Raw genomic sequence first — 22,439 nt, 5'->3', positions numbered from 1 at the left:
ACGATTTTTTCAATTCGCGTTATACCAATGCTGTCAGTTCATATCACATGCCCATTTTTTCTTTAAAGGGAATACTTTGTTTCTATACTCTTTACTGATAATTTTACAATAATTATAGTGCTTCTGTACATGTGCATATGACATGGAATCCCGATCCCGAAACATATAAAGGTGTGCTACCCTCGTTCCCATAGGTACCCATGATATTGCACAAGAACCAGGTAAGTTCATGCTCAAACTGATTTTTTTCTATAGCATCCGGTTTAACCTCGCTTATATATTTACTGCGTGGACCTCAAAGTCCAGACAACAATTGCATTTAAATAACTTGTGCAAACGAATGAAATATTCATACAAAGACATTAAATTATATAACAGAATTGACTAATTTGTTAAACATGCTTAACTATTTGTTAATATTTTTGAAAAAATGAGCAAATCATTTTTAATGATACAGAATGTTAATTACATTATGTTAACTACGAAATCACTTTTGTAAATAGTGATATGAACCCTTTGTCAAAATCTGTGCCTTGTCTGTTTGAACAAGTTTACAAAAGGAATTTCAATGCAAACCGAAAGTAAAACAACCTGGGTTTTTGAAAAAGAATTACGAAACTGTTCAACGTTGAAAATTCAGTCTCTATCAGACGTGCAGATTGCACCCTAGATTATTTCTAGCTCTTGGATAAGACTTTATAATCGGCATAATAAGGTATGTATTTTTGTATTGTAGTTTTTACTGAAAAACTTGTTTATTTTGTAAATAATTGTTAACAATTTCATTACTCTGCATTTCTTTAGTTTTGATTAAATATAACTTCAAACCGCCATTTAAGAATCGATTAAGATTGAATAAGAAAATGAATATAATGATAGTCCATAGCAGCCACTACCATTTTAAACGATGAATTACTAAAAATCTAACATGATTTTGACCATTTTAAAAAGACTGAATAAAATGACACATTATATTAGTTTGGATATATATTTTGATTATTACATTATTGTCGATAATTAATGGGGTTCTGGCTTAGACCTCTGAATTTTGAATAAATGACAACGAAAAGAATAGAAGGTCCTTTGTAGTATAGGTGATATTGCTTATGCTTAAAATTCTAGATTTCGAACGAATGAAAATTAAAAAAAAATGAATGGACCTTCGTTAAATAGATTATACATTTCTGGTGAAATTTTTAATAATCGGACATGGCTCGTTTTTATATATTGTGCTTACTTAACGGGTAACATTGTCAAATAGAAAAAAAAATTAAGAACAGTCGTTTATGATAGGGATGAAAAAATAGACCAGATGAACAAACGAGGTTAAAGATTAATCGACTATGGAACGCCATCGCTGCCTTATAGCATAAAACTATAGGTACATTATGTCAGATTATCATTACATTATGTCAAAGTTAATTACGTGGTGTGAATATATCTTTACACTTGGTCAAATCGTTATTACTTGATGTCAAAAGCACGTTAGATGAAGTAAACATGTCTTAACATGATGACAACTTTTACGTTGTGATGTATAGTTATCCTTACGTTATGCCAACATTATACAACCAAAGGTCAATACATCATGACATTATTTCGACACTGTATTACATGGGGAAAATGTATCCTTACATTATGTCAACATTTTATTACATGCTATTAATATATCCTTACATTATATCAACACTGCAGTACATATCGCGATTCTATCCATACATTGTGTCAACATTTTATAATATGACATCAATGTATTTTTACATTTTATCAACACTTTATTGCATGATGTAAATATATCGTTTTATTATGTCAACACTTTATAGTTTAATGTCATAAGTTTATGACGTTACGTCTAAACTTAATAACGTGATGTGAATAAGTATTCGCTGTAGGTCAGTTCTCTATTCCGTGATGTACACGCTCCATTACTTTAAGTTGAAACATTATTTCGTTATGCGAACACGGATACCCTCGGCCTTTCTATATACATACAAACGGTTAGCTGTTTACCCAAATAGCAGACAACCAGTGAATACTTGTATAATTTAATGGTGTGCTAACATTGACCGTAAAGGAATATTGGGGCGATCGGAGGGGTAAACATTTAAATGCAAGAATATGCTTGAGTTTGAAAAATTATTCTTCAAGCATCAAGATATTGCTCGTTGAACTCTTGATTACAGAAACAAAGATGGTAAAGCATAACAGTAAATAGTACTTTAACCGGAAACATGCCGTTGTAACGTAAAATTATTTGTCAATGAACTATTTTTGCTTTTTGTTTTAGCTCATGAACATGAATAAGTCCTCTACAACATATATTATTTTTTGACCACTTTATTGTCTTTCAAGGGAGATATTTGATATGAACTACAACCCTTTTATGGCATTAGGATTTTTTTTTCGACATTTTGAATTTTTTGACACAATTAAATAATTTGATTTACTTTATTTGGAAATTTTATTCAATAATTTTAAGAACAGATATAAATTCTTATATCATATACATCATTGGCTTTTTTACACAGTAATTATGTTTCAATTTTTCAAAAATATTGATAAAATCAACAATTCGAATTTCAAAGTTTTGATTCTAAATTCAAACAGATGGCATATAAAGTTTTCTTTAAAAAATTCATATCTCAACCATAGCATGGGTGTATAACATATACATGTACAAATTTTATTGCCATTTACTAAGCGTTCAACAGAGATACTACACTAAGAATCAAACCTACTCCTATTTTTGTAATTAAGTTTGTTTGTGACAATTTCTGTTTTGAAAAATGAAAAAGCGATACATTCTTCGACCTTTTCTATCAATATTAACAGAATGATAATTAAAATACATCTTTGATTCTATTATCTACTAATGATTTTATACGTCTACGTTTCTAGATTTAAAAGAGTTAAATTTCCGCCGCCATTTGTACATTTGAGTAGGAAATTTTACATCATTCAACTTATCAAAATGTGTCTGCCGACTACAATTAAAATTAAAAATTAGGGTTTGAGGGACAGAAATCAGAATTTATATGTTATCTTTACATAACTATGAAATAAGTATAGTCGATCCAAATAACCTGACGGTTATTACCTATTAATATCTATACTTATGAATTAATACTTTTTGCAAAAAAACTAAAAATGCCTTCATCAGACTAACTGCTTACACCTTTGGTATCACAACACGTATAAGATGATGTCCGTAAGCTAATAGTGATTTCATCTGATAAATAATTTCTGTGAAATTATTTAAAAACCTACTTTCATTTTCGATAAACAAGCCCGAAATAGCAAAGAAAAGAGTAAGGTGGTGAACACGCTTTGGTGGATTCAAGTCAGTGGAGTTTACATGAAAATAGATACTTGCAACGAAATAATTTTGAATTACTACGTAATGAATGAATATATTTATTTGTGACTTATATAGAGCATACAGATAAGTTAAGTTTTGACAAATGTTAAAAAAAGAAATAAGGCAATTCGTTTCTTGAATGCACGAATTTAGTTTTTGATGATTAACACTTCCTAAGCACAACTTCTGTTGAGAACGGGGTACATGTAAAAAAGAACGCCGGTTGACTTATTAACGTCATGGTGGAAACTGTAAGAATTCATAATGCATCGCAGGTATATACCTTGGTTTGGCAATTTATAGTAAAATAAAAAATCTTAAATAAAATGGATTAATTTAATGTCATTTTATTTTTGATGGGAAGAACTTTCCAGAACGGGGGGCCCAGGAACGCGGGTAGACTAATTAACGTCTTGGCAGAAAGTGTAGGGTGAGTTAACCATATGGCATATACTTTATATCTGACAGCTCTGGTTTAAATAATGCAAATAAATATGCATACATATATATGCATATATATTTTTATACCACGACATAGATTGGTAGTAAACCTTATGATAAGTAAACATTGAAACGATTGTGTTCTAAAGTGTACCTCTATATTAATAAATGAAACGGAAAAGTTGGATAGGGGAGATGACCCCCCCCCCCCCCCCCAATGATTTTTTCAAGGCAATCTTTTATTTGAAACTCTTGTTTGGAACAGTGATAAAAATTATATTTAAATTTGACCTAAAGAACAAAATTTAAATGCGCAGTAAATAAAAACGTCAGTATATTAGATAGTATATGGTTAACACATAGCAAATGGAAAACAATACAACAATGACGGTGGAAGTTTATAAAAGATTAAAATAAAAATTGGAATGAAATATGGTGAAACACGTTGTGTAAAACACTGTTCAGAAAAAAACCCTTTAAAAACTTGGGACTAAGTTGACGTAATATTCAAGTTTAAGTACAATTTGTAAATCTTACAAAGTAGGGTAGACTGAGATTTAAAAAAAAGGACAAACATTTTTGAAAAAAGGTGGCATATAACATAGTAACGTTGAAAATTTCAACTTGAATGCAATCATCTATAGACATATAGGTGAGTTTTCTGATTCTAAATGAAATGAATAGTATACATGTATATGTCTGTTTTGCTTTATAGACTAATGGGACTTCAGAATATTGTATATTAAACAATGATGTCTGTGCTCTGTGCCATTATGTTTGCCAGTGGGGCATTCTTTGTAAGTAAGTGAACGAAATTCACTATTATTTAACTGTGCTTAAACATTTGTATTTAATTATCTCTTTGATCGTCCTCTTAGTCTTCAACATCATCAATGTGTCCTGAGTCAATACCCACCGTCTCCATTGTTTCTCGTTGTCCTTCCAACGGTATGGAGTGGAAATCGGCAGCGGAGAGGAAAAAGTGTGATTTCCTCGGAAAGATTCAGAATTGTACACAGGCTGATAACTTCGTGTACCACTGTGTTCTTAATAAAGACACAACAGAGTTGTTGGAACTTTGTGCACCTGTATGGTTTATGGCAAGTAAATACATGGGATTAAAGCTTTTCTTAGCTCGCTAAGACAACGACATTGGCAGCAGTTATTACTTTTGCATCGTTTATAGAAATGCGTAATGAAATTAACTTATCAGCGTACAAATTATTCTTTGGTAAATGGCTGAAAAGTGTGTACATGTGAAAGAAATACCCTTCTTTAAATTCTTTGAATATTGTGACGTGATAATTTCGGTCGGGCGTGATCAAATCTGTTATAAGGTCCTTCGGGCTTTATTGGATTTTAGCACGCAACGACCAAAGTTATCACCTGATAATATTTAAGTAATGACTCCTTATTCTTTAATAAAATCATCATATGATAGACATGCGATTACTGGTGCTTCTCTGTAAACGGCCATAGTAAGCATACAGAACAATTTCGTAATGATCGTTTTTCCTCAGTGAATTTATGAAGATTTTCATGAACTAAAATACGTTTAAATTGTTTGGTCCATTGAAATTAAAATTAGCAGTTCCCAAGCAAAGTTATGATGATGATGATGATGATGATGATGATGATGATGATGATGATGATAATGATGATGATGATGATGATGATGATGATGATGATGATGATGATAATGCATATAAACAATCAACAACAATAAACTGCCAATAAATCATAATATACATGTGCTATAAATACATGTAATGTATTATATTGGAAGAAAAGCGATTGCATCTTAAATTGCATTTTACCAAATTTGTAGACAAAATATTTGACAAATGGCATATGTTGATTGAAATTCAGGCTTATCTAGTGTTCTTAGTTATCATGCAAGTATATCGTTTGTTCTTCTTTTTAGGATATTGTGCCCGTTTTAGTGAAGTAAACAAAAGAATCATTAATGACCCTGGTTTGGACTGTACAAAGTTTGATCCTCCCTGTCCATCAAGGTTCCCATCCAATGAGTCTTACAAGTGTAAGCAATTATTATTAGACTTTAATTATGTTTTCCTTTAATATCAACTAATTTTAAAGTTACTATAATGTAATCTTTTATCATGAATATACTTGTATCTATTTTAGACCAGACGTGTTACAGAGGAATAATTAATAAAACACCTGTTTTCCAACAAAGAATGTAAGATATGTGAATTTGATTTAACGTTTTGAATAAATAAACTGTTAACGTATCTTGTGTATATAATGTCAGAGAGTCTTTAATAAAAAACTTTTGACACAACGTTTAGAATATAAACTCCAGAAGACATTAAGCGTATCCTCTTTTTAGGAGTGTGGATTGCAATACTTCTACCACATCTGCATTTGCTGTTAGTTTTGGAATATTGGCATTGCTGTTGTTGCTATTTTTAGTCGGAATCAAGTTGAAATGGATAAAGTTTACAAAACAGTGTTTGAAAAAGAACGATATTGAAAGTAAGAACTTTATTGATAAAAAGTAAATTTAAGTCTGTCTTTAGCTTTATGTTTTATTTACTTTATTTATTGATGGATTTAGTAAGCTAACTCAGCAGAGAAATCTAAAACTGTATTGTTTATATTTAAATCTCTACGCATAATGGTATGATGAATCATGCAAACGAACCGCTAAAACTTTAACAACACCTTTCAAGATAAAACCGATATACGGAGCTTGCAATTCTTAATTATTAAACAAGTTTCGTGTCATATTTTTGTTTGCATCGAGGTTTTGAGACAAATTCTTTATCTAATTATATAATAATGGCACTTATATTTATTTTTCAAAGTGAGTTGATATCGTCGATATTAAAACATTTTTTGCAAAGTGCTTTAAACTTGGGACAAAGTAAAGGCACTTTGAAAATACTTGGGAGAAAAATGATAAGTACTGTTTGTATTTTTAAACAAAAACATAGCATAGGCTTTGTTTACATAAAAAAGAATTGCGAGCTCTGTATTTAATTGAACACTTGACAACTGACATTCAAATTTTGGTTGACTTTTAGAAATAGAAAAAAAATGTTGAACAAAACCGTAACTATGCCCCATTCAAGAACAATGCACTGAATAACCTTGGTCTTTTTAATATAGCTAAATAACAATAAACGTATTTAAATATACCGTTGAAATGTTTATGAATAAAATAAATATGCATCTTTTATTTTTTTATGAAACAAACTGGAAGACCGGAAGGAGGCAGTAGAATTACACTTGTTGGAAGGTTATTTACTAATATGCTTTTGTAACATAATGCTTTTCTTAAAGTTATCACCACCCAAAAGTAAAAAAAATGATTATTTACGATTTTGATATAAGTGCAACATTATATACACATGTAATTCTTTAAATTGTTCTTGTCGGAAATCATTAATTGAGTAATTAAAGAAACTGTAAGAAAAAGTACAAATGGACAAATTCCTTGATTGCAGTTTTGCCCAATTCAGAGTTAAATATATTGTATGAACGATAACAATGGCGTAATTTTCGATTTTAGGAAATGAAGAACAGAATGAAGGCGGTGATATAACGGCGGAAAAAATGTACACGAATCTATTTCAGTTCCAACACACAATATTATATAATTACATATTTTACAAATTCATAACTTATATTAAATATCACAATTTATCCCTTCAACCCAGATGATGTTGAAAAAGGATTTTTTTGAATAATACATATGTATATCAAAATACATCATGATGGCACATATGTTCGAAACAAAATCCGGTAACTTTTTAAACAATATTTTTTTTTCAATATAGATCCTAGGATTAAACTAGTGAGCATTGTCTTTTTAACCTCTTTTCTCTCCTTCTCCATTTAATTTGTAATGTAGGGAAAACTTGATAAGTAAAATAGAAGGATGTTAGCTAGTCTAAATGTCATATCACTGTATTCAGGTTAAGGCAAAATTTTGTTTGAATTAAACCTTGATAATCCGAAATATAGGTCAGGAAAAATACTTTTGGTAGAGTTTAACTGTGTTTTATATCTTCAATATATGGTACACGTCTTTAATTTTAAGGAAATCTTATGTTATGACTTGGATTTAACTCTTCTATATATCATCTTTCCATTTTTTAAGTTTAAAGTCCTTCAGTCTTACAGTTTTATAGGAATATTTTGGACTTTTTCTTAATTTTACCTTGAGATACATGTAAGAAAAAGGTCAAGGTCGTCTTACTTTTTTTTTAAATTTTTTGCGTTAACATTTTGATATTTTTAAAATACCAGTTTGATATATTTGTAATATGAAACAAATGTGTTGTTTAAACAAAAGAAAAATTGACCAAAAAAAAAAAAAAATGAAAAACTTTGAAAAATACTATGGAATTCACGTTTTAAAGAACACACATTTGAATGTTAATGCTAGACGGAAAATATGTAACAGAATAATGTTTGTTTATACCTTCATTGATTATTCAGTACAAATAGGGTGCATAGTAAGAGATAATTTTGCATTTTTTTACTTATTGTAATAAAGGTGTTCTGATATAGCAGAAGAAAGCAGACAATTCAGAATTCGTAGTTTGTCTGGGGATATCGAAGACTGTTGTTCTTTTAAGGTAAATTTAATTTAGAGTATTTATAAAAACACACACAAACATACAAGCCATGATCCAATTAAAACAAAAAACTATTCAAGTTGATACAATTTTGTAGAAATTGAAATTAATAAAGTCTCTTGAGGTATAAACATTGAAGGAAAGGTTTCCATTCAAACCATTTACCATTACGTTTATCATAAGAAATGTTTCTGATAGTAACACATTTTTTTTTTTTTTTTATATTTAAGGTTTAAATGACAATGTAAAAAATGAAATCAGTCAATATTAATACTATTTGGGATGTAGTTGTCTGATTGATAAGAACCCTTTAACTCGCCTTCTTCGGACCTTGTCGCAAATAATAGTGATATTTTTAAATAATAATTACTCACAATTTCATCAATATTAAAGCTCTTTAAATGACACAAAGATCCGATTGCCGACTTTGGCACATTATTGAAACTTTTTATTAATTTCCTACATGTAGTCCATGAAGGAATAAAAAAGACTCGGAATTGGATAAACGGATATATATTGGACACATTCACTGTATTTATGAGGATAAAAATATTACAAAAACAATATTTATTAAGGTTAATAATTATTGTTTAATAAAACATTCACATTGAAAAGTGTTTTAAATGTTTTATTTTTAACTAATGTCTCGAAAATTTTGAAAACACCAATTAGGTAAGGCGGGTAAAAAAATGCAATAAGAGTTACATGTATATACATATCCATATATTTATAAACAAGGGTAACCAAACTTAAAATTCATTAAACTTTTTTGACAAATTCTGTAACTAATAAGATAAATAAAATGGCAGATTTCTTAAAGTTTACCTGATATTGATTAAACTATGTTGACCATTTTATTCAGGTATTTTGAAATCACATTTGTTTATCTTTATAGGGCGTCAAAACTATTGGTGATTTACGAGATCTACTTTCTGCAAAGATTAAAAAACCAAAAGAGATACTATTAATCGTTGATAAAGGAGAAGGAATAATTTTCAACGATGAGACTGAAATCAAAACCCTTAAAGAGATACCCAGTGAATTGATGATAGGAAACCAAGACAGGACGACAGAGACGGGAGATGACAAAATTGTAGTTAATGATGTCATATCCAATAAATGTTTAACTGGGGGAAAATGTCAAATGAGCTGCGAACATTGGACAGGTAAATATACAGTATATAAATAATAATGAGCACAATGTATGATATCATATATTAGTAATAACTCAATATAATTGTATGAATAATGCCACAATTTATCTAGCGAAGAGGTCATATCGGTATTTTGTGACAAAGCATGAACAGTTTTGATGTGTGTGATGTTGACTTTGCATTTCAAGTGCCTAAACCACTGTCAAACCATATATTTACTTTTCAATAAATCACACAGTTGCTGTTCGTCTCTGAAAATGTAAATATAATAATTGTATGTTATTAATAGCATGTGTTTGTTCTTGATAAAGTCATGCCTAAAAATTTCACACCGGCACTTAAACTTAGACATTTATTTACAGAGCAGACTGGCTATTCGGACTGCAGTAACACGATTTATATCAATATATATATAATTATCTATTGTCAATCTTTTGAATTACATATCTGGGAATATGATTAAGATTCTAGATTCTACAATCCTAAATATTTTTCACAAACTTAGTTCTTATTATTAAATTCACACCTCAATAGTTATATTTCAGAACACGAGTTCATGATCATTGTACTTTCTTTGTATAATCTGCATGACGATATTGATGTTTTTGTTACATACAGCTCCAAATACACTTTTTGATTGGACAAAAGAGAAATTGCCGGGTACCTTAACTAAAGGTCTACCATGTCCAAAGTGTGGTAAGATGTGGGATGTAGACGAACTAATACAAAGATGCAAAATGTCTCCAGATGAACGACTTTTCTTTAAATCAGTTGAAATTGTAATTAAACAAAATGCTGAACTTGTAAAGTAAAGATCATACTCCAGTCCGGTTTAGCAACGTCTGAGAGCTTTAAGTGTATTAAAAAGTCATCACATATTGACATTAAAACTTTATGTTGTATACACATTGTTTTCATACGTTTGTTTCCGTATTAAACTGTTAAACATGCATGTACAGAGTATTTGTTTTCGGGGTTTTGACAAAGTGTATTCCAATGTTCATATATTCTAGAACACTAACATTTAAATCAGATTTAAAAAATGAGAAAGACTTGAACTGATAGCAGCATCCGTATACCATCAGCATAAAATGAAAAAAAAGAATGAGCAGATATGCTAATTTACATTTAATATTAAAATTGTTTTCATTAGTTAATTGTAATACTATTTAAACACATTTTGCTTGCAAACAAATTTTTATGGGAACCATTTGTACTACATGAATTTGAAAGGTACAAAAACAGAACGGATTCAATGTATTTGATAAATGTCTCTGAAATACACTTTGCCTTTCGAATGAATTGCCTTGCATGGACACACTTCAAACTTCCGAAAACACGACTTGGTTTAAAATCCAAAAATGACAGTTCTTATGTTTGTGTGTACACACTAAACACGTTTTCAAAGATGATGTATTGATTACAAATAAACAGTGATAACTTTTTGATTGATTTATGAACATTTATTTTGCAGTTGATTTAAGGTCTGCCTATTTAAATGCAATTTTAGTATTCAAGAAGTGTCAAAAACAAAGCAGATGGCAAACATTCTTACGTTAAATTAGAGCTTGCAATCATACCCTGAGAGGTGATAAATATTAGTACTTAAAGTAATACACTTATTCAACAAAACGTTTTGTGATAAAGACAGAAATACAGCATTCGTTTTTAACCCATTACCTGTTTTAAAAATGAAACTAGAGCCTTAATCATCCAAATTTACGCTTCGTTAAATACGGATAATGAAATTGAATCTGAAACCGAAACAACATGTTCTCGACACATTCATGTTTTGAAATAAACACTCTCTTTGTGGAAGTATTTTCGTTTTGTGTACATGTTATATTTCGGTGATTTATCTTGAATCAAATCCACCAGATTTTGATTCATTTCTGTGAAACTGACATTTATGAGCAGATATTGTGAGTATATCGTTAAAATGTGTTTGTACCCGATTTATGCAATTTATCATTATGCATACTTTTTTTGATTTATTCTCTCTTAATTATATACATGTAATAATCAATGCCTCAAAATATTTGTTCTTCATCTAACTATCTACACTCAATTGTGTCACAACTCATATATGACAAATTGAAAAATATCCATATCGTTCATGTAGATATATTATACCTTTAATTCGAACTTGAGCAAAATCTATTTTTGCCGGAAATTTAAACATTTAACTTTGGGTACTAAACAGAAAAATGTAACGTAGCCATGTGCCCCAATTTGACTGTGTAAAACAGATTATTTCTTAAATAAAGAAACACATAAAATAAAAAAAATTAAAAGGTAAAATTTTAATGAAAATTAAACACATGATATGTGACACAATGAAATATTAAATTACAAATGACTAGTTTTTAACTAGTAAAGCTAAACTGGAAATATTGTCCAATACGAAGTTTAACTATGAGACTATTTAATGTGAACTAAAGCATCACTTGCAAAAATGTATAGGATTGAAAAAACACGTTTTTGGACGAAATATTGTTACACTCAAATTCTAGATGTAAGGTTTATAGAATGGGCAATTTTGTTTAAAATATTTTTTTTTTATTTGCAATTTTCTGTAATTTCATTTTTCACATGCATACATATACAAACACACAATAGATCATAAGTATCTATCAACTATGAAGTTGATACAATCAGAAAAAAACATGTATATTGTTTCTGCTCTTCTATATATTATATAATACAGAAAATATTACTCCATTCAGACCATATTGTAATATGTTTGTAAAAAGAAGAATTTCTAATTGCTAGACAACTTTCAATTCAATATCTAAAATGTTATTGGCACATCAGCCCAACAATGTTTATGGTTTTTCTTTTTTTATTACAAAGTCATTGAAAGATATACCATTTAGTTAATAAGATTAGAAAGTTAATGACTAAATCTGACTTTGAGAGAGGAGCCTCTCCAAATAACATATTGATTACATTAAATACTAACTCTCTTTGAGACAGTATTGTAGATATGCATACTCAAGCTATTCGAGGTAGCAAGTACAGTAGGACACGATGTGAAGATATGTGCAATGGTTTCAACTCCACTCTTGCAAAAAGTACAAGTGTCATAATTAACTAATGTCAGCTTTTTCAAGTAAGGTTTAACTGGAAGAAGTCTATGTAATGCTCTATATTGTAACCACTGTAAAGAAGAGTTTGTAGTGACCTTGCAAATTTAAACACATCATGTACAATTTATTCAGGATATCCTCTTTGTACAATAATGGAATTCCATCTTCCAATACATCCAGTACAATACATTCTATATTAGTATTAATTAGTTTGTAAATATGTTTGATACATTTCTTGAATAAAAGAATTTCAACACAATTTTAAGGAACAAAAGGACCAATGCTATTGTTGTATGTTACCTTACAGAGCTTTGAACCTTTTACAAACTTTGCTACAGCACTAATCATACTGTTGTATTGCATAAAACATTTTAAAACTGAATTTCTTTTTTTTTTTTAATTAACATTTCGATAGAAATGATCCATTTTCATATAAAAAGTCTTTCGCAATTTTAACACCTCTTCTGTACCATTCTTTATAAAGCACAGGCTTTTCATTCGCCTTAATTTTAGTATTAAACCAAACTAGAGATGTTATGTTATCATTTGCAATTAGCTAGACTTTGGGTTAAATGCGTATTCTATACAATAAGCTACGTCTCCAGAACATCTTTCCAAGAAGTGTTGGTACAGTTGTTCAAAAAAGATTTTCAATAAAAGCGCCAGCAAGATCCAAAAATCCAGACCCAATATCTCCGAACACTGCTTAAAAAATACTCAACCAAGATTGCCCCCCCCCCCTGCACTAGTCTTTGTATCAAAGAACACTTCAAAGGAGTTATAAAATTATTCAAGTTCACTATATTCAGAACTCCTGCAAAAAGGTTTTGTGTCACGACTGAGCGTTTAATTTTATCACACTTAGATTTCCAAAATATCTAAAAAATCATTGTTCAAAAAAATTTATTGTTTCTTTTCTTGGATTTGGTAATGAAATAAGTAAATGGTTTATTTTTGAAATAATAAGACTTTTAAGTACAGTTAGTCTTCCTATTAGAGTAAGAATTCGCCTTTGCCATTGTTTGATGAGTGCAGATATTTTTGGGATTTGAATATTATAATCTAATTCTGGAATTTGTTCAAAGTCAACAGAAAAATGAATACCTGATAATACAAATTCAGTGGCTCCCCATTCTAATTACCATCCAGAGTAATGAAAGACTTTAGATGATTTTTTTTTAACCAAACCATATTATTCTTGTTATGAGCTATTAACTTTCAACCCCGATATTTCTGAAAATAATTGTAAAGTTTCAAGAGCATTAAATAAAGATGAAGCAGAACCGTCAAGGATGAGGGATGTATTATTTGCATACTGGGATATTTTATGTTCTCTATCATACACAAAAATAAATGTATTATCTTTATTTGCTTTAACTAGTCAAGCCAATATTTCAGCACAAAGAAAAAAAGATATGGGCTACAGGATCACCCTGACGACATTCTCGCTGTACTTTAAACTGTGTTGACAGAAAGCCTTTGAAAGCGCTTTGGAGAACAGCCGCTTTAAAATTTGTATATTGAGAATTTTTACCCATTTGATGATATGATTTCAAAATCCAAAAAGTAATACCTTGTAAATGAATGACCGTGGAATTGAATCGAAGTTTTTTTTTTGAGTCAATAAGCATGAGTAATCCAGGGATTATGTTGACTTCGGTATAAGACATATGATCATAAATCGTGTATTTTCATAAATTGATCTACCCTGTATAAAACCAGACTGAGTATAAGAAATAATTACATCCAGAGTAGATTTTATCCTAAGACTGACAAATCTAGATATTAACTTAAAAAAACATTCAATAGTGTATTTGGTCGCCAGTTGTTTGGAAATTGCCTAGGTTTGTCATCTTTACGTAGGCATGATGTCACTCCTAACCTCTAAAACACTGACAATTCTCCATATAAAAATATTTGGTTAATTGCTTTTGTTATATAGTTATTAAGATCAGACCAAAAGAACTTATAAAATTCCGCTGCGAAACTATCACTTCCAGGCGACTTGTTGTTTTTCATGCTTTTTAAAATTCTGAATATTTCACTTTCACTGAGGTTTTTATCTAAAACTTGAGATGTTGATTTATCTAATTTTGGAATATTATGAGGCTGGATAGTTGATTCTATATCTATATCAGAAAGCTCATAGTCTGCATTTTTAAAAAGATTCTCATAAAAACTTTTAACCTCGTCCATAATTTCTAACTGGTTATATATAGTCTTATCTTCTGGTACTACAACTTTTTTAATCATTCTATTAAAAATAATTTTAGACTCTAAATGACAGAAATATTTAATAAGTTTTTTGAATTTTTTTTCCCCTTGGACCAATCGCGGGTCGTGAATAATTTAGTCCATAAAATATATTTCAGCATTGAATATTATTTTATGTCGCCGGTACTATAACACACCAGGGCGGTGCAAAAGAAATGAATACCGCGCGTTAGCACGGTACAGGTATAAAGACTTGTCTCCACATCATTGTAATGTTATAGAACCGACGACATCCAAAAATAAGCATTCATAGCCTATATTTATATTCATATTGATGTTAATTTGTATGAAGTATTTGTGTATTGTCAATTTAAAGCCTTTATATACGCTCTTGGCCAGGGATATGAAACATACCTGGAACTGCAATATTAACATGTTATTTAGTTTGCTTCCGCGACTAAAAATATAGTGCTAGAAACTTTGTAAAGAAAAAACTTTTTACATTAGCAATTAGATATGCTTTGATGATTATTTTTCATACGTACATACCAAATTGGTGATGTAAGTTTGAACATTTCATTTAATCGTACATTAATAAATATACCGAAAACGCTTGATGACGTCCATATTTGTGCGCATAAATAAGCTAAGTATATTCACGGGAAGTTGAACGTTGCAGATTTCCAATTTAAACATAAGGGGAAATATACACTAAATGTAATTATTGAGCTTTTATAACAACGATGATTTACGTAAATAAACGATCTTGGAGGTTTTACGTTGAACTTAATAAAGTGTTAAAACGATATGGAATGGGTTGAAGCTGCGACACATTAAACACTGGGATAATTTAAATTCAGTTGTCTCGTGCTCATGTTAGATTTTTCTATTACATGTACAATTCCTAAAATATATAAGAGCCAATCCCCAAAATGGCCCGACAAATTACGATAAGGAATGGAATGGTTTTAGGGCATTGACACAATTTAATAAACCCTTTTCGTCATTGTTCTGTTTTCGTTTGTTCATATGTTATACGAAAAAAAAAACCCCAAACAAGTTCAGTGATATTGCGAGACCTAACTTGGATTTTGTGCTTAGTTTACAATTGTACCCTTATATAATATAGAAAAAGGGAAACTGAAATTTGTGTTTCAAAATTATAACATAAAATTAAATGGATGCATTATTTACCTCAAATACGTGTACCCTAACTGGATGCTGATGACTAAAAACTCTCACGTCAGTCACCGCCTTCAACTTTTTATTCTTAATTCATATTTACGAAATGATGAGACTTGAAAAATGCATTAAAAACAAAATAACTTGTTAATTAATTTCACTTTTCAGATTGTTATAACTAATAGAGATGCTTGTGTTATATATGACAGTCTTTGCCAGTTTTCATTTAGTTGTAAGTATAAACAAAATTAGGTATTTTTTCTGTTTAAGGTAAAAATATTGTATACATGTATGCGACTGATCTACCATTGTAGATTTCGGAATTGAGTATGTGTCCTGAGTCTACACCAACCATTTCCATTGTGTCCAGCTGTCCTTCCAATGTAATGGAATGGATGTCTGCTGCAAAACGTAAAAGATGTAGTTATTTAGGAAAGATCCAATCTTGTACAAAATCAGACACCTTTGTATATCACTGCGTTCTTAACAAACAAGCAACACTGTTATTAGAGGTGTGTGCCCCAGTACATTTTATGTCCGGTGAGTATCGCCAATTGACGGGTTAATTTTGCATCAGAATATTTTGGCGAATAGTGAAAGACCGATTTGGTGTAAACTATGTTATATTACTAGGGATGTATACGTAACAAAATTTAAGACAAAAATACTGCAATAATTAATTTTTAATTTAAGTTTAATTTTTTATTGATCTTGTTTTTGCTACCATCCTAACGTTTCATTCGATTTTGCATACTCCCTGATCTTTTATATATTCAGGATACTGTGCCCGTTATAGCGAGGAACACAAAAGAATCATCAATGATCCTGGTCTGGACTGTACATATTTTGACCCTCCTTGTCCTACCAGGTTTCCATCTAATGAATCTTACCTGTGTAAGTTGTGTAAAATTGACGGAACTTTATAAACGTGTACATTGTACATTTGTGAGAATTTAAACTTTACAATCATTTAAAATCTAGCCAATTTAACCAGGAATAATGAAATGTGTCTAATTTTAGACCCCATGTGCTACAGAAATGCTACTAAAAAGTTAGAAAATATTCTAACATTTCAGCAACAAAAGTAAGCTAATTTTTCATATCGGTATTTTATCACTCAACCTGAATTTTAAGCCCCAAAAACCTACTGATTATTATTCTTTTGAAAAATTTTTCGACAGAACCTCTTTTTTGTAGAAACAAAACCAGTGTTGTTTTATCAATCGGTCTTTTGGCTTTATTTGCGACTACAGCGATTAGTTTGCTGCTCATCATTTTTGTTGGAATCAAGCTAAAGAAGATAAAACTCAACATTCCATGTAGAAACAAGAGAAGCTCCAAGGGTAATATGTTCATTTGATTACCATTTTATAATTTATAAATAAAAAATCATAATGTTAACATATATAAAACAAGCATTACGCATATTGAAATTTCATTAATTGACGTGTTTGAAAAATAAGGTAGCATGGAGAAATAATATTTTCAGATTCAGACAAATTTGATGGCACTGACGATGAAAAATGTTCACCAGAAACTCTCGAATTACTGAAAGGTAAGATTATGGATATTAATGTATGTTGCAAATTGTAAAGCAAATGCCAATCTTTTAATTGAACTTTTGTATAAAATAAATGCTTTATGTAATTGACCATTGACCCAATTATTCATCGTAAGAACAAAGAAGTTCCAAAATAAGGAGTCGATGTATTTCAAATTTTACGTGCATCAACATCTTAACAAATGACGTCTTTTTTATTTATTTATACTACTATATTAAAATAATAGACTCGAATTTTTGGGCTTTAATACCGATTAATCGGAAGAATACTGTCTTTTGTTTTATATATTCTACACATCATTGGTACTTGAAGATTACCAATTTGTTTTTATTTTTTCTCAATCAAGCTTCGCTAATTAATATTCAAAGAAAATTCCTCAAAAAATTCCGGAAATCATCTGAATTTTTTGGATTTTACAATTTTGCGCATGCGCATTACATTCACACTAAATCACGGGAGGCTCTTTATTTTATGTTTCCACAATATCACATTTGCATGGATAATTTTCAGAGACGATAAAACAAATGCGTTTTAATTTTCATTGGAATATTTTTTCTGTTCATCAAAGAAAATACGGAAGATAACTCTAACACAGTGCATTTTCTATAAAAAAAAAATTCCGGGAGTTTCGAATGTCAACATGGTGTGTAAAAAACGTTTGTTGAAGAAACGTTGAATTCTGCAATTATAGAAATAAACTTTTCGAAAAAGGTATTTACAGCTTTAAAATTGTTTGTTATGAACAATTTGACTGTTATTTTCAATGCAATTTTACTAATTTTCTCCAAAATCGTTTTGGAGCGATTCTGCAATGTTCTGCTACATTACGGGTATATTGTTGGCATTTTAACTGTGGTGAAGGCCTTTCCCCAGACGCAGTAACATTATTCCAACTCAGCAGACTGTAGTGAAATTAATAGCATTAGGCTTAAAGCTTGGTTATGCAAATATCAACAATATATAGGGTTTGCCCATGTATTTTCAATTAGGTACAGGCAAAGAGACTGAAGAATAAATGTGTTTTATAGAGAAAAACTAAATGTTGAATACTGAAAACTTGGTATTGGTATCAATGTAAATTTTGATATATAACTATCAAGAAAAGAGATAAATTGAATAAAAATGCACAGCTTTCTAACATTTTCAAAAATATGATTTTGATGTGATGTTTAAAGATATAGAGCGTTTTAAATTTTACGTTCATAAGGAGAATGAATTTAATGTTCACGTTTACAAGGAACTGCAATTCATCAAGGAAAACTGATTTAGTGTCTATCTGCAAAAATAGTTAAGCCTACGAAAGTAATTAATAATGTAGATTCCTAATTAAACGCAAGGAAAAATCGCAGAAAGCTCATCTCACGAATTTCAAACATCGCTTTTGTTTTTCATACAACTGAAATTATATAAAAATATAAGATAAAACATATGAGATAAAGCTTTGGCGTTTGCGATTTCATATTCTTTCAATTTGATGCAAACTGTCGAATTGCGGAATTAAGTACACGTACTCTCGTAAAATAAGGAATATACGGACTATTGTAATTACAAATAATGATTGCTGAAACAGGATAATTATTTAACTTTTGATTTCCTCTACTTCAGAAAACAAGGAAACTATCATGGAAAAAAAATGAGATAAAACAGGAAAGGTTATATATTTTGTAAATACTGTAGTACATGTAATAATTTCCCGCTTGTAGAGCATTGTTATAGCATGTTATTTAATACGCGAAAATGTGAATAGTCAACATCTTTAAAATAAGGTCGGTATGCATTATGCTTAGTAGTTTTAAATAATTAAAAAACATTATTTTGTAAAAAAAAAAAAAATTGATTTCAATAAAAAATTGTAATGTTCTGCTTCCGTATTTCGTGTTAAGATGGACTGTTACATCAATATTTGTTTACCTGATTTTTAAAATGTTTATCTTAACATATACTTTAAATCTATATATAAAGCATAACCGCACACTAACAACATATACTCGTATCTGCTTAGAAGAAAAAAGACTAACCTTTTATTTATTTAATAATATATCTTCAATCATTATCACCTTAATCTTCGATATCCATGATGGTCCTTTTGATAATTTACAAACATTAAATTTCCAAATTGGTTGATATAACAATCTTGCATTCGATATTGCTAATTGCCATTCTGTTTCATACCACACTTCTATTGAGTCAGTGAATGAAACTCAGATACCCAAGAGGGTGGCATTTTTCTCGTTAAACACTCAGTTATGCAATTATTAAACCTTACAAGGCTGAAGTCCACCATAAAATTGCTATAGAATTACAATTCAACCATTGTAATGAACGATTTTTGGAATAAGACAAAATTACAATCTAAGCTATTTCCAGCAAATATGTTGGATGTGCATATGTGCATTTAAATTCAACTTGCGTTCTGTAAGAAATTTTATTTATCAATTATAGAGATTTCGAAGTAGATGAGCTGTTGCAATATAAAACTTTGTCTGGTGATAAACAAGGATCGATTTCCGCTAAGGTAGGCATGACCGAATCAAAATTTTCGAAATCATATATTCTTTTTGTGAACCAGTCAAAAATATATAAGTTTCTGAAACAAATGAATTTTAAACGAACATCGAAGCAGACTCCTTCGAAAATCCGATGTCCGCGGTGATTGCAAGATACTTCGATGTGTAGAATCTAATTGGAAATGAAAATATCTATTCAGTCAAGCTGTTGGTGATAGATGGATCCTTGTTATAGTGTCTGCGGTAATTTTATAAAATCTGTCAAAAACAGACAAAACTGCTCAAAAGGTCTATAAATGTCTATTCTTGTAAATACTGTCATAACTGTCTCAACAAATGGTTATACACAACAAAAGATAGGATATATTCTTTTTGTGAGCCAGTCAGAAATATATGTTTCTGAAACAAAAGAAGTTTAGGTGCGCAAAAAGTAAAACGACCAACTAAGTAGACTTCCTAGAAAATCCGATTTCAACAGTGACCGCAAGATACTTCAATGTGTAAAACTCAATAAAAGGCAAACATTGTTAAATATTCTTTATAAAAGTAACTCAAGCCTACTAAATTCAATCTCGTCATTACGGTTGAAAGGAATTTGCAATTTTTTAAATTTTACACCAAGGGAGACAAACAAATCGCATCCGTCTTGTTAGTTATTGTTGAGGTAAATTATTCTGAACAGTTGATATTAACTGGAAAAAGGTGATTTTCAGTGACTTAATTCTGGTTGTTATTGAGCAGAATAATTTCATTACACTATGGTAACTTTCACATATAAATAAGAATAGGCTGTTCAGATCGACAACAATATATGATCATTGGCATAAAAAGTACTAACTTTTATGGGTGATTGAAAAAAAGAAGAAAAATTGGAAGTTAGATGTGAAAATAAACAAAACATTTTATTTCTGGCAGAGCTCGCTACTTTTATATCCTTAAAAATAAATTCTTAAAATGCACAATACTTTTACATCAAACGTGTTCATTTTTTCTTAAAATTGAGATTGAGTTAAAGTCATGACTTTTTTTATAATATGTAATTTAACATATACCTTAATATCTTAAGTTAGATGTGAAAATGAACAACATAACATTCTATTTCTGCCAGAGCTCGCTACTTTTATACCTTTAAAAAATAAATTGTTAAGACGCACATTACTTTAACATCAAACTAGTTCATTTTTCCTAAAATCGAGATTGAGTTAAAGTCATGACCTTTTTTATGATATGTAATTATATATATATATATATATATATATATATATATATATATATATATATATATATATATATATATATATATATATATATATATATATAGTAAATATGTAGTTTTTTTTTTTATTTTGGAATGCGTTTATTCCTGTAGGGCATAAATACCATAAGTGATCTCCGAGATAAACTTGTCAGCGAGCTGAATATACCTCGAGCGTTCGTGTTTGTCGTCATTGGAGAAAAAGGCAAACTTTGTGATGATGACACTGATATAAAAACTCTACCATGTCCCATTGAACTAATGATTGCAAACCAAAACAGAATGAAAAACACTGATGATGCTAATGTGCGTAATGACGAGGTCGATGATGCTGATGATGCTGATGATGCTGATAATAATGAAGATGGTGATATTGATGCTAATACTGATGATGACGATAGTTATGTTGATGTTGATGATGACGAGGATGAAGATGAAGAAGATAATGATTCTTTGGACATTGACGACGACGAAATATGCTGTGGATATTTTAAAGGTTACTTCCCAAATCTATAAATGTATACACTTTTCGAGAAAAGAATGTCTATCTGTATGCTGTGAAAACGATATGCTTTGCCTAGTCATATTCATGAATTTGAAACATTTGATTCTAAACTCACAAGTGTTTTGATTACTGAAGAAAAAAACAGGCTCTCTTTTTGCATATTTAGTCCTTAGTTTACAAGTATTAGTGCCCCTGAAGGAATTTTGAAGCGCGAAAAGTCGATCGGTATCAAATATTTTTTCTGATTTCGTACATCAAAGATACTTAGATGTAGATGATGAGACATGTCTTTTTTCAGCTAAATATCTCTACAGAGTAAGAATGTATAAAATTAAATAAAGTACATGTTTATACGCACTTGTATAAGTTTTTGAGTTGAAAATTAAAGCAAGAATATTTGTGATCAAAAGGAAATTCATTAAAATAGCATTTGACCAAAAAATCAAGTTTATGTAAAAGGACACAGAAGTATTATCAGAAATTTTCGAGTACTTCGTTATTACTCGACCAAATCTCCGCTTTAATTGACTAGGATAAGAAAAAATGAATTTCATATTATTAG

At 29.9% G+C, this 22,439-nt stretch overlaps 2 protein-coding genes across 8 annotated transcripts in view; both read left to right on the top strand.

The window, feature by feature from the left end:
* The first annotated feature begins 201 nt into the window (after positions 1–201).
* On the top strand, positions 202–10,513 carry LOC105329733 (uncharacterized). 5 transcript variants are annotated; one of them, XM_066071762.1, is made up of 12 exons: positions 202–221; positions 3,723–3,788; positions 4,515–4,596; positions 4,678–4,903; positions 5,724–5,840; positions 5,948–6,002; positions 6,153–6,299; positions 7,015–7,064; positions 7,338–7,383; positions 8,328–8,409; positions 9,305–9,575; positions 10,182–10,513. In XM_066071762.1, the coding sequence occupies exons 3-12, from the start codon at positions 4,549–4,551 to the stop codon at positions 10,373–10,375; spliced, it is 1,236 nt and encodes a 411-aa protein (XP_065927834.1). In that variant the 5' UTR covers positions 202–221; positions 3,723–3,788; positions 4,515–4,548; the 3' UTR covers positions 10,376–10,513. The 5 variants fall into 5 exon arrangements, with proteins under 5 accessions (XP_065927834.1, XP_065927835.1, XP_065927832.1 ...); XM_066071763.1 differs by lacking the exon at positions 202–221 and adding an exon at positions 359–715 and having other exon boundaries at positions 6,153–6,298; positions 7,029–7,064; XM_066071760.1 differs by lacking the exon at positions 202–221 and adding an exon at positions 359–715.
* Positions 10,514–11,337: 824 nt separating this feature from the next.
* The window catches only part of LOC136271259 (uncharacterized), a 129,989-nt gene continuing 118,887 nt past the window's right edge, over positions 11,338–22,439 (top strand). Inside the window, exons 1-10 of one of the 3 annotated variants that reach the window (XM_066070877.1) lie at positions 11,338–11,485; positions 16,217–16,280; positions 16,363–16,588; positions 16,826–16,942; positions 17,069–17,132; positions 17,246–17,391; positions 17,538–17,603; positions 19,216–19,262; positions 20,053–20,125; positions 21,487–21,868. In XM_066070877.1, coding sequence (XP_065926949.1) covers positions 16,236–16,280; positions 16,363–16,588; positions 16,826–16,942; positions 17,069–17,132; positions 17,246–17,391; positions 17,538–17,603; positions 19,216–19,247 — 696 coding nt within the window. In that variant the 5' untranslated portion in view covers positions 11,338–11,485; positions 16,217–16,235 and the 3' untranslated portion in view covers positions 19,248–19,262; positions 20,053–20,125; positions 21,487–21,868. The remainder of the gene's footprint in view (positions 11,486–16,216; positions 16,281–16,362; positions 16,589–16,825; positions 16,943–17,068; positions 17,133–17,245; positions 17,392–17,537; positions 17,604–19,215; positions 19,263–20,052; positions 20,126–21,486; positions 21,869–22,439) is intronic. The other 2 variants (XM_066070879.1, XM_066070878.1) reach the window with 2 other exon arrangements.

The sequence above is a fragment of the Magallana gigas genome, chromosome 9, assembly GCF_963853765.1.
Source record: "Magallana gigas chromosome 9, xbMagGiga1.1, whole genome shotgun sequence".
Taxonomy (NCBI): domain Eukaryota; kingdom Metazoa; phylum Mollusca; class Bivalvia; order Ostreida; family Ostreidae; genus Magallana; species Magallana gigas.
Note: the sequence above shows the minus strand (reverse complement) of the source record. Positions and strands in the feature narration are given on the sequence as shown.